The 13,539-nt window shown below is 34.2% G+C and overlaps 1 protein-coding gene across 1 annotated transcript; it reads left to right on the top strand.

The window, feature by feature from the left end:
* LOC104755511 (kinesin-like protein KIN-UA) lies at positions 838–5,911 on the top strand. Its single transcript, XM_010477912.2, has 18 exons — positions 838–1,289; positions 1,448–1,548; positions 1,666–1,788; positions 1,882–2,067; positions 2,169–2,390; positions 2,480–2,618; positions 2,751–2,900; positions 3,022–3,110; positions 3,289–3,492; positions 3,588–3,731; positions 3,821–4,087; positions 4,192–4,309; positions 4,410–4,502; positions 4,594–4,719; positions 4,825–4,950; positions 5,023–5,166; positions 5,246–5,374; positions 5,472–5,911. Exons 1-18 carry the CDS (start codon positions 1,106–1,108, stop codon positions 5,633–5,635), a joined length of 2,709 nt encoding a protein of 902 aa, XP_010476214.1. The 5' UTR covers positions 838–1,105; the 3' UTR covers positions 5,636–5,911.

The following is a 13,539-nucleotide window of genomic DNA, read 5'->3' as shown; positions in this document are numbered from 1 at the left end:
ATTCACAAATTTACAGCTCAGAACCAATTTGATACATATTTTAGTTAAGCAATCTGTATAAGTTTTAGTATTACTAGATTCAACTCATCTCAAAACACCTTATATTAGTATATGTATTAAATATCCTTTACCCTTTAATGAATATTCAAAATAAATTGAATGGAAGATTCATCTTTTCAATTGGGGAGATTTGACAAATTAACTTTTTATTTCTATGGGGACCCTTGAAATCCCTTTATTGTTGTTATTGTCTTTTCTTTTCTTCCCTTTTTTTTCCTTTTCTCAGTCCAAAAACTTTTGTTCGTTTCAAATTTTTTCAATGTAAATCTTTCTCCTTTTGATTCTTCCTCTAATTATGCTTTAAAGAGACCAATTCAAATTTAATATTTAAAAACTCATTCAAAGATACTATACGGTGAAATGATAATATGATTATGAAACAATGTGATTGACTACATCGTGGACCAACAACTTATGTTATGTTAATATGGCCTTATGATAAAATCATATTGTTGATATGAAAAAAAACTACTAGAAAAGAAAAAACTATTGGTATTACTATTTTCTAAGAATAGTAAGCAAATTAAAATGGTGACATTACTCTCTCGTGACTGGAATTATAGTAAAAATAGTTAGAAGTAAAATTAAATGATTCACGCGGAAGAACAACAACAAACAAACAACGTACCGTAGTACAAAAACAAAGATAGAGAGAGAGAGAGGCCAACCCAGTGGGTAAATAACGGGACCAGTAAAGGGCATTTAAGTCAAAGCACGTTCAATCTTAAGTAAAGAACGGACCGCAACTTGTTGATGTTTGGTTTGGTTTGGTTTTTTTAACTGTGTGTCACGCCTCCCTTACACGATTCCCTTCACTTCACTCAACTCTCTCTCTCTCTCTCTCTTCTCTCTCATTTTGTTCTTTTGGAATTTTCCCGAGAAAAATTAAAATCCGAGCAAATAAAAGTAAAGGAATTTTCTCGGGAACTTATACTAATAAAGTTTTTGAGGAAACACGAGAGAAGAAATAAAGAGAACCTTCTCCTCTCTGTTCTTTTAGAATTTGTGTTTTGGATTTTATGCGTTTGAAGAAGAAGAAGAAGAAATGTCAACTACTTCAGGAAACGGAGCCGTAAATTACAGAAATGGGACTCATAGAAGCTCACTCAGAACTCAGCCCTCTTCTTCCAGTAGTCAGAAGCCTTCTGTCAAATCCAAGTCTGTCCTTAGAAAAAGCAGCCCCGCCGCTCTTGGTGGCTCTAAGTCTGGAAGCGGTGCCGACGCCGGTGGTAAAAAAAAAAATCTCCTCTGTTCATTTTTTTTTTCCCCTAGAAATTTCACTGTTTCGTTTATTTTGCTCCATAAAAATTGAAACTTTTTGATTCATGTGTTTGAGATGTTGGATTAAGCATGCTTATAATTTGGTATTGTGATTTTGTATTTTTAGTTCCTGGTAGAGTTCGAGTAGCCGTTAGATTAAGGCCACGCAATGGTGAGGAAATGATCGCTGATGCTGATTTTGCTGATTGTGTTGAGTTACAGCCTGAGGTACATTATTACTTTGTCCCGATCTTATTATATACTCTTAAAGTTTTTGTTTTTTTTTTTTGCTTTGAATTGTGGAGAGGAGCTAAATCTTGTCATGTTCTTGTTTGATTCTTTTAGCTTAAGAGGTTGAAACTCCGGAAAAACAACTGGGACACTGATACTTTTGAGTTTGATGAAGTGCTTACTGAGTACGCTTCACAGAAGAGGGTTTATGAAGTTGTGGCCAAACCTGTTGTGGAGGTATGTATTAGATGTGTACTACTAGACCTTCATCAAGTTCCAGAGTTTTTAAACTGTTCTGTTCTCAAAGATGAATTTGAGTCTTATGTGTAGGGTGTTTTGGATGGTTACAATGGGACAATTATGGCGTATGGTCAGACCGGTACTGGTAAGACATATACTCTTGGGCAGCTCGGGGAAGAAGACGTTGCTGATCGTGGTATTATGGTCCGTGCTATGGAGGATATTTTAGCTGAAGTCTCTTTGGAGACTGATTCCATCTCTGTCTCTTATATGCAGGTGGGTTATATTTCTCTGTATTGTTATACTTTTAAGTCTCTCTCGTGTGAGTTCTTGGAAAGTCTTCTTGATGTGTTTGTTTGCTTGATACAAACATGCAGCTTTATATGGAGACTGTACAAGACCTTCTTGATCCGTCTAATGATAACATTGCCATAGTTGAGGATCCGAAAAGTGGAGATGTTTCTCTGCCAGGTGCCACCTTGGTCGAAATTAGAGATCAACAAAGCTTCTTGGAACTTCTGCAACTCGGAGAAGCTCACCGGTTCGCTGCTAACACCAAATTGAACACTGAGTCATCTCGTAGTCATGCTATCTTAATGGTGAACATAATTTTATTGATCCTGATTTTTGCTTGAAGAGTTGTTGGTTATATAAACTTGCATATTCATTAGCCAACTATATATTGCAGGTAAATGTCAGGCGTTCTTTGAAATCAAGTGAAAGTAATGGAAACTCCCATATGAATAAATCTCTCAAGCCTCCTGTTGTCCGGAAGGGAAAATTAGTTGTGGTGGATCTTGCTGGGTCTGAACGTATTAATAAATCAGGTTTATATTCTCAGTTAATGGAGTACCAATCTTTCTATATTCCTCATTTACACTTCGACAACTAACAACTTGAACTTCAACGTTATAGTGAACAACTTTGTGTGAATATTTATCTTTCTTTTTTTGTAACAGGAAGTGAAGGACATACACTAGAAGAAGCCAAATCTATCAATCTCTCTCTGAGCGCGCTGGGAAAATGCATCAATGCACTTGCTGAAAACAGTTCTCATGTTCCATTCCGTGATTCAAAGTTAACTAGATTGCTTAGAGATTCATTTGGAGGCAAGTTTGTCTCTGCTTTAGTGTGTGTATTTTGTATATCTTGGTATTAGACAATAATATAGGATGCTTTCCAATACTTACTATGTTGACTTGCTTGACATGTGGCCTATGATCTCAACAGGCACTGCAAGGACCTCCTTAGTTATTACGATTGGTCCATCACCACGTCATCGAGGGGAGACAACTAGCACTATAATGTTTGGGCAGAGGGTAGGGGGCTTATAGCTTTGGACTTCTATTTTGTTTTATTAAATCATTTTACGGTAAATGATATATGCAGACTGTTAGCAAGGCTCGAGGGGAGACAACTAGTTCACTGCTTGCTAGTTCAAAGTCTTGATTTGCTTATTTTGATGGCTACGTTTAACTTTTGGGTTTATCTATATAGGCTATGAAAGTGGAAAACATGGTGAAGTTAAAGGAAGAGTTTGATTACAAAAGCTTGTCTAGAAGACTAGAAGTACAACTAGACAATCTAATTGAGGAAAATGAAAGGCAGCAAAAAGCATTTGTTGATGAAGTCGAAAGAATAACCGTAGAGGCGCATAACCAAATTGCTGAGGCTGAATCGAGATATGCCAATGCACTAGAGGTGAGTACTTTTTTGTAAGGTGTTGCAACAAGACTTTTGCTATTGAGATGTCTCTTTGGTTTGGTTTATGATTCAGTAATCATATCTTTGTGTAGGAGGAAAAGCAAAGGTATCAAAATGATTACATGGAATCAATAAAGAAGCTGGAGGAGAACTGGTCAAAGAATCAGAAAAAGCTGGCTGCTGAGAGACTTGCACTTGGAGAAAAAAATGGACTGGACATTACATCTAATGGAAATGTAATGCATGACATTTTGTTTACATTGCAGCTTTAGATTCATCATCTACTCAACCTTATTTACATATTTTTTTTTTCTTTTTCTTACAGAGATCAATAGCCCCAGCGATAGAGGAAGTCTCTGAACTGAAAAAGTTGCTTCAGAAAGAAGCTCAGTCGAAGATGGCGGCTGAAGAGGAAGTGAATAGGCTGAAACAGCAGCTCACTGAACTTAAAAAAGTGGAAGTATCAGGAAATTCCGAGATCATGAGACTCCACAAGATGTTGGAAAATGAGACACAACAAAAAGAAAAACTAGAAGGGGAAATAGCAACACTGCATTCTCAACTACTGCAATTGAGTCTTACTGCTGACGAGGTAAAGAACATAATATGGATCTTTCACATGAGCAAAAGCATGCTCCTTATGTATCAAATTGTTCCTGTTTTCCTTCATTCTTTATATATATATATTTTTGGCAGACTCGACGAAACCTTGAGCAACATGGTTCAGAGAAAACTTCTGGTGCTTTAAGACTTCCTCAGATTCAAGATCCAGGAAATGCTGAGAAACCTCCTGTAGCTAGACTGTTTGAACAAGGTATTTGCTGACGTTTCACACCATCAGTTGGTCGTTACTAGTTACTAGTTACATTACTGCAAAACATATATAACACCTTGTACATGTTTGCCTCTTGAAGTGGGGTTGCAAAAGATCTTGTCTCTGCTTGAAGCTGATGATGCTGATGTGCGGATTCATGCTGTCAAAGTGGTAGCAAATCTGGCTGCCGAAGGTGTCTTTTCGCAATCATCATCCTTTTAACTTTTATTTTTATTGCTACCATTTCAAGGGCTCATTGTTTCAATTATTGTATGTAACACCAGAGGCAAACCAGCAACAAATTGTGGAAGCTGGTGGTCTCACCTCCTTGCTGATGCTTCTGAAAAATACAGAAGATGAGACCATTCACAGAGTTGCAGCTGGTGCTATCGCTAATCTTGCAATGAATGGTAAAAAAAATTGTGGTTCTCATGAGTTAAAATTGTTTAGTTGGTCACAGTATCATTAGTACTTTGTTTATGAAACCAAGTCCTAATTACTCTTCTTATTCACAGAAACAAACCAAGAACTGATCATGGATCAAGGAGGCATCGGTTTATTGGCCTCAACAGCAGCCAATGCTGAAGATCCTCAGACCCTCAGGATGGTTGCTGGAGCAATTGCAAATCTATGTGGAAACGGTATTTTCGATTCACCTCTCATTTCCACTTTATTATGAAAAGGAACTCACAAGTCTATATTTATACACGCAGATAAATTGCAGACAAAGCTAAGATCAGAAGGTGGGATTGCAGCTTTGTTGGGAATGGTCAGATGTGGACATCCTGATGTTCTTGCACAAGTTGCTCGCGGGATCGCAAACTTTGCGAAATGCGAGTCAAGAGCATCTACACAAGGTAACAAACCTTATTGAACTAGTTTATCCAAAATATTATCTTTGGCAAACGTGAAACGTTTCAATGCGTCACTGAGCAGGAACTAAAAGAGGGAAATCACTATTAATAGAAGACGGTGCACTCTCTTGGATTGTACAAAATGCCAAAACCGAAACTGCAGCCATAAGACGACACATCGAGTTAGCTCTATGTCACTTAGCACAACACGGTAAGTGTGTTCTGTAATTCTGTTCATATATACATACACATCGAGTTAGCTCTGTGAACATGGCCCATTGTAACACGTAATATTGATGTTTTTGCAGAAGGAAATGCGAAAGAGATGGTGAAGGAAGGAGCTATATGGGAGCTGGTGAGGATCTCAAGAGACTGTTCGAGAGAAGACATAAGAAGTCTTGCCCATAGGACTCTCACTTCAAGTCCCACTTTCCTCACTGAACTCAGACGTCTTCGTGTTGACATCCGATAAGCTGGTTTCATGCCTAACTTAACCGAACCGAATCGCGGTATAAATAACATTCTACCGGAATTTTGAGATGAAGATTTGTCTGGTTTTGTTTTTGTTTTATCTTGGGTTTAGTAGGCTGCTGGTTTGTGGTTTTCATCGTGGCTTTTGGCATTTATTTTATTTTTGTTGTTTGGGGTTGAATGTGTAAATTATTTTTCTGGTGGGTTTTGTTTGTGTATAAAATGTCGTAGTGAAAATTGAAATAAATATCAAAGAGTAATGTTGAGTTTTCCACACTTTAATATAAAAAAAAACAACTATACAGATAACAGATTCATATATAACTGTGCACAATTAACAACAAATGTGTTAAAAACATATATTTTCTTGTTACTCAGACACTTTACTTTATACTTATGTTTTATTTTATTATTCTTAATTGTATCATCTGGACGTAGGTGCATACATACAGAAGTTCCGCAATAGTAGTTTGAAAAAGAAAAAGAAAAAAAATCAATAGTATTTTTAATTCATTTATTCGTGCGTGCATGCATGCAAGTTAATTATAGAAGTGTTATGGTATAATACTGTTGTTTCGTCTAATAACTAAATAATTATTCATCTGCTAATATGCATTTATACATTCAATCTTTTTCTTTCACACAAAGATACTATAAAACAAGTATATGGATTTTTATGGAGAACAACTGTTGCCTGTTGGCAGGGCCGGCTTGAACATCGACTACACCCTGTGACGGGACAGGCAAACATAATTACAGCTCAGTCACGCGAAGATTTGAACCATAACTCGGGCTTCTCACTCCAAAAATGCAACATCACGGCGAGTCCTCACTTAGCCCCCCTTATAGCCACTGTGAAGACGTTTCTTGGTCGTCCCTGGAAGGACTTTTCTACCGTTGCAGTGATAGAGTTATACATCGGTGACTTGGTCGATCTTCAGGTTGGTCAGCTTGGAATGGGAGGATAGGAACAACCACTATTTATTGGGAATACAACAACCAAGGACCAGGAGCCGACACAACTAGAAGGGTCAATTGGACGACTGGCTTCACTGGCTCTTACAGATCCCAAAGTAGTCTCCAATTTTACAGTTACCAAACTGCTCTTGTATGGAGAACTGTGGCTCAATGCCACTGGGGTCCCCTACCAAGGAGGGCTTTGATCCGATCTTCTTTATGTTTCAGTGATTTGATGAGCTTATGTTTTGAGTGATGTCTAAACTTCTTATTAATGTATTTTTCCTTTCAATATTAGTAGTAATATGTGCTTGTCCAAAAAAAAAGATACGATCATTCAGATGGTACACAACAGGTACACTTCCATTTTAATATTAGCTATGACCAAACGCAAGCATATCTACTCTACCAAAAAGGAAAATAAATTCATCTATTATTTATTTCCCTTTTTTTAATTAATAGGATCATAAGAAATTTAGATCTCACTCAAATGGTTATAACAGATATCTTGAATAATGAAATATAGTTTTTAGAACTATCGATTTAAAAATAAGCAAATAATAAGAAAAAAGTAAGCAAATAATAAGAAAAAAGTAAGCAAATAATATAAGAGTATAAGTAATTATCATCATTTTACTTAATTACTTTTGCTTTTTTATTAACTTTAAAGTTCTATTATTTGAAGGTGATAATAAAAAACAGTATAGACATGGATCAAATATAAGTGTCAAATAGATACATGCATGGATCATTTTTAAAAGTTTTACATTACTGTAAAGTTGAATTGCTATACTTAGGTGATAAGTAAAAATCACAAAAGAAAATTAAGAAAGGTCAAATAGAAAAATGAAGACAATATTACAAAACTATTGACGAAATATGTTATCATTTATGTGAGCATATACATCATCAACTTGATATCAATAATAGAGTTTATCATTTATTTTACATACTGTAAAACTACAAATAAATATATACTGTAAGAGAGAAACAAACTCAAGTTAGTAATAATTACAAAAAAATAAAGTAAGAACGATAATGAATACATTACAAACTATAGAAGTAATAATGATAGCTAGGTCCGTAAAAGATGTTTGAATAAAACTATTGAAGTAATATGTTATCAACTGTTGGTAAGTTCTTGAATAAATACGCTTAAATTTTGCAATTACAGCTTCCAATGGTAATAGATTCATCGGAATCGACCTCTGTTTCCCTATGAGTGGTGACAAGTCGGTCTTTTATGAATGATGGATCCAGGGCTATCAGGATATCCTGTATGCTCACCAATATCGCCAGTTTTATAGGGAGTGCTATATTACAGGGACGGTAGATTTCATTTAAGAAGAACAAAATAAAACATGACACTTACATAATAAACATAAAAGTATAAAGTGAATTGTCTGCGTAAAAGAAGTGTTTTCAACTCATATTTGTTGTTAATTGTGTTCTTCTAAATATAGTATTTTCAAAATAGAAGTATTTGAAGAATTATCTTTTGCATTTTCTTCTAATTGCAAAACTATGTTCATTTGAAAAAATGTTCTATTTTGAAAATATTATATTTAGAAGAAAATGTTCAAAATATAAGTAAAACAAATGCAAAATATAATAATTCAATCTCAAAACTATGCGGTAAATGTTATCAAATTACTATCTTTTGATTTTAGATTTATGTGCCTATCGAATTAATAGTAATTTTAGATTTATGCCTATCGAAGAGTGATTCAATAAAGTTACAATAAATTTGTGATAAAAACGTTCATACTACAGGCCCACTGTAAATCTGTAATTATGTAAAACCTTTCCCAAAACAAATTCCAAAGAACCATATTCCCCGTAATTCTTAGTTTAGCCTGCATGAATTAAGTTGTTGGTCGAAGTTCTTCAGTAATGTAGGGAATATACTCTGAAATCATGTTTAATATTTCTAACATTCGTATATGTCAAAATCAAAAAGTATAGTAATAATGAACATAAACAAAATCACGTAATACAAAAAGAAAAGAAAAAAGAACAATTAGATAATTTAGATTGACATCAACAAAAAACAAATACAGAAGCTATCGGCCTGCAAAAAAAAAGTATTAGGTCAACTCCTAAAGTAATCCAAATTAAGGAATGGATTTTCTAATCAACAATAACGATTTGCTTTATATTTCGAGTTTTAAAACTGATACTATAACTCAATCTTTATTTTACTAATTCAAATTGATACTTAAGCAATATATTGCTGTCGCAGCTGGCTTACAAGTCTAAACACACAACATCTAGATATAAATATATTAGATGCGTTCTCTTTAGTCAATTAATGTAAAACAATCGAAAATTACAGGACTCGGCAAAAATTATAAAGCGGTGATCAGAAAGTCGTGTGATTATTATTACTAATTGCAAAAGATAATTATCAATCAAAGTTTTATAACTGAATTATACTATATACATATTTTCAATTCAATTTTTGTCATAGACGGGTGAGTAACCAAATTTTTGTTTTCGATCTTTGTGGTTAGATAATAGAAAGAGAAAAGTGATGATTTAGTTAAAAGTTCTATCAAAGATTAAAAAATTAGCTCTGGAAGCGGCGTGAGAGAGTAGTGGTGTGTACCACTCCTAATTACTTGTGTGTGCTTTTTGCCTTCTGCTTCGTCACTACTCAACAGCTAACTTATAACATAGATCATGCTGTACTTATGAGTTATGATAATTTTATTTATTTTCTTCACATTTTATATGCAAAAGTCAAATCCTTGTTTTCCCCAGCAAAAGTCAATATTCATCGCGTTTTTTATGAAGCAAAAGTCAAACTGTCTCTTTCTAATTGAACATAAAATGAATCTGGCCTTAAGGTTTATACTTCAGTATTCCTCAAATATACTATGTAATATAAATATACCGTTTCAAAATACTATACATCGCAACTGTAGTTTGTAATAAAATTTAGCTATCGAAAAATGTAAAAATTGCTGAATTTTTAATATGCAACTCTTTATAATATCGGGCGCCCCAACAAATTCTCTTCCAACATTGTAAACTGATACATGTAACAAAAATTTTAACTACTGTATCATCATTATTCATAGAAAAAAAAACTACAAAGAGGCAGTCTATTTTTTTTTACAAAGGATCATTTCATTGTTAGCTATAGACCTATATAGTTATATATTTGTCGGTTGATCTTATAGAAGAGAGAAGACCTAAACAAACATTCACTTGGATATTAGTTAGTCTAAAAGCGTTTGAATATGTTAAGGACACGTTTACATGTTCATCAATCATCAACAGACACAATCCAATGATAGTCAAACTTTGAGAGTGTAGCTAAGTACTTTCAATATATATTTTCTTGGACGGCTGAGATCTTATAAATTAAGGGAGGATCCGCGAAGTTCTCCTAAAACTAAGGAAATCTGTCGACAGTCGTAATACGAAAGAGTCGACATTGGCGTTATTCGTATCTTTTGCAAGTATCTCACTTATAAAAACATCAATCGGCCATATAGTTGCCTAATCAATATCCATTTTACAACTTTCCATCGAAATAGATTAAACTATATAAATATCTGTCACTAAAATAATACGAAAAATTCCAAGTTTTTGTCACGTCCGAGGAACAACATGCCCCTTCAGCGTAATGGTGTGATCTTTGTAAGAGTTTAATATTATAATTTGATCTCCCCATCTCTCTAACAAGTGTTTTAGTAACCTCTTAAAATATGCTCGAGGTCGTGCGAATATCTTCCCGATATTGGAATTTGAACTCATTTATGATCACCAAAACAAAAACAATTACAGAGTGATGAGATTTGAACAAATCATTTATGACTAGATTAGGGACATAAGAAAGCTGTCATGTTAGTAAAATATTATCGGAGCCGCAACTTGACAAACAAACTCTCCTCGAACATAGATATATCCCTAATAGTCTAATAGATCAGATGCGCATGATCTTGATATTATATTTGCTAATCAATATATGATCAGATGTAGCTGACCATAACTATACCTACATACTAAGTGATGATGTCTTATGCACTTAACCGTAATCTTAACTATAGCATCCTATATAGTTTTTCTTTCAAATCACAAATATATAAATTACAAGAGAGAGGGAAAAACATATTCGAATTTGGCGCTAAACACTAACCAACCAGTCAAAAAAGCAACCACAAAACTTTATCTCAACGAAGGCACTCCTTTTCTGGTTGCCATTGGCAATTACAAGATTGCCCTATGAGGTTAGGTTAGGTTAGGTTGCACTTATGACTTATGTATAATCAAAGTTAACGTCCTTACTATAAAAGGAATTTTCAATGCTTTTTGCAACGAGAATGTATGAGCTGTCTTTGCTACGTCAGCGAATTCTTCTCGGGATTTTTCTGTCCATATAATCGTTTTGTTCCTACGAGTTACACAAAGGCTGTTTTTATTTCTTTGTGGGCTGTGTTTTTTTTTTTTCTCTTTATGCTTTAAGCTCCACATATTATTATTAAGAAAACGAATTATTCTTAAAGAAAGTCACATAAGAAAATTTTATCATAAAATAAGAAATTTTATCGGAGAATTAACGGAACCGACCGATCAAACTCAAATCTTCGTGGACCCGATACTTTTGGTTGATTCTGTTGCCTAATCCATCGTCATGATCTTATTATATGACGTGGCTCCCACCGGTTACCTATTACCGGCCATCCCAATTTCCGGTGGAGAATTGTACACAATTTCCCGCTAAAAAACTGACGTGGAAAGACAGAACAAAAGACAAATTATCGTCAAACTCTTTTTTTAAAAATAGCCAAAATTATTTCGATGTGTTCTTTTGGACGCACGGAAAACCTCATATCTCTTGTAGTTGTTCTATAAGATTCTCCGCCTACATGGTTTGATTTCTGACACAATTTTAAAAATTTCATATTGAATAAACAGTTCATAATCGGCTGTGTGGCCAAAATACTTAAATTCAGTTTTAAATAGTCACCAAATTGTCATTAATGATAAGTATATACATTAATAGCTAATAAAATGTAGCAGAAGTATCATCTTTGTCTATTGAGCTTAACGAATAGTTAAATGCTTTTTGCAGCTTTGAGTACTTACTGTACCGCACGTCCAAGGATGTATGAAGAAATATACATACAGAGAGCTATGTCGTCGACGTGGCAAGATCTAAGACCGTGTAATGTATGATTCTAGATGGTTAAAGACATGTAAATATTGCACGTGACATGGTTCTGGAGAAAGTGGCCCATACGTGGGGGCATATTCGTATTTAAATTTAATGCGAATGATCTCCTTTAGATCCTCCTTATGTAATACACTTGTTTCTTTTCAAAATTTTATTCGAGTAGTAGCATCTATATCTTATAATCCAAATGATAATATCATAATATTATAAAAATCTTACAAGTTTTGGAATCTTGTAAACTGGTAGCCTCTTTATTGTAATTTAAAAGAAAGTTAAACAGAAAATCACGCTTATGGACGATCCTAAATTACGAATAAAGTTGATTAGTGATATACTCCATTCCATTTAAGGAGTTGTTATTATCATAACCAATAATTTAAAATTTGGTATATTTATATATAACATCATTCATACTTGTGAGGTTCCATTCCATTTATAAATATTGATATAATTATTATAAATCATTCATGAATGATATATACCAATTTTTATGAATGATATATAGGCTAAGAGGTTCGGTAAAAAAAATTGTGGTAGGCCGAGAAAAATCACCTCATCAACGTGAGTGTCACGCGCGAATTTATTTTTTCCCAAGCACCAATTAAATGTCACCACGTGATTAACCCCTAAATTCTCTGACCAAAAGGACAAATCTGCCCCTCACGACACGCTTAAAGTGAGACACTCTCTCTCAATGCCAGCTTTTTTACAAGTGGGTCATTCAAAGATCTTTTTCTCTAAAAACTTAAAAAGTGCGCCTCTCGACTCGGAGATTCTCAATGCTAAAAGGACTTATATACCCTGATAAAGCAAGAAATAACACGAACCGAATACGAGGTTATTACCGGAACTGAAGTTCTAGGAAAGTACAACGGAGTTTTGTTTTTGTAAGAAGGCGCGTAGCTCTCCTCGCTACGAGTTTGGGATTTGGGTGAAATGTTATGGGAAAAGAATTTTCTCATCTTAGCTACGAAGCGAGTATCATTCGACGTAGGACCTTTAGGATTATGACACGTGGCCTACCGTGGCCGTCGGATCGAATTATTGTCGGGAAAAGGGATCATGGTAGAGTGGAATGCACGCAAAGTAAAGCAAAGGGAACCCACTTAGGTGTTAAAGACAGGTGGCGTCCTAGCTGGACAGTTGAACTACCATAGTTGAGGATCTTTTGACACGTGGATGGATGGTTGGTTTAATTGGTTTCCCTTATGATGGGGGGGATTTCTAACTAATTTTGGGAGTATTTAATAGCTAATTTTAACCATTTATTTGGGATTTTGGTTTGATTTCAGATTATTCTGTGTATTAAAAACAGATTAGTAAAAAACCATATGTTTTGAATGGAATGAATAAGTTTATATATGAAACAAATATTATAGTATTTTGAATGGAATGAATAAAACAGATATATTCATCATATATCTTTGTATGGAATGAATAAAAGTTATATATGAATTACCAGAAATGAACAGATTTGGGTTGACGGATTAGAGAGGCATGAACAAACTATAATATTCCTAAAAAAAAATGTTATTAAGAGTTAATAAGATAAATTAAAAACTTGGATTTATATAGAAGCATTTTAAGGAATAATTTATATATAAGATGAATGAATGATGGTAATACTAATATATATAGAAGCATTTTAAGGTTAAGATAAAATCAATTTTTAAGAAGCATTTTTATAACTTATATCAGGGGTCCAATTCAAGAAGACTTTTAGCATTAGTAACATGCGTGAGACGTGGTGAGATCCATGTGAC

The sequence above is a fragment of the Camelina sativa genome, chromosome 17 (assembly GCF_000633955.1).
Source record: "Camelina sativa cultivar DH55 chromosome 17, Cs, whole genome shotgun sequence".
Lineage (NCBI taxonomy): Eukaryota > Viridiplantae > Streptophyta > Magnoliopsida > Brassicales > Brassicaceae > Camelina > Camelina sativa.
The sequence above is the reverse complement of the archived record's forward strand: the minus strand, read 5'-3'. Positions and strand labels throughout refer to the sequence as shown.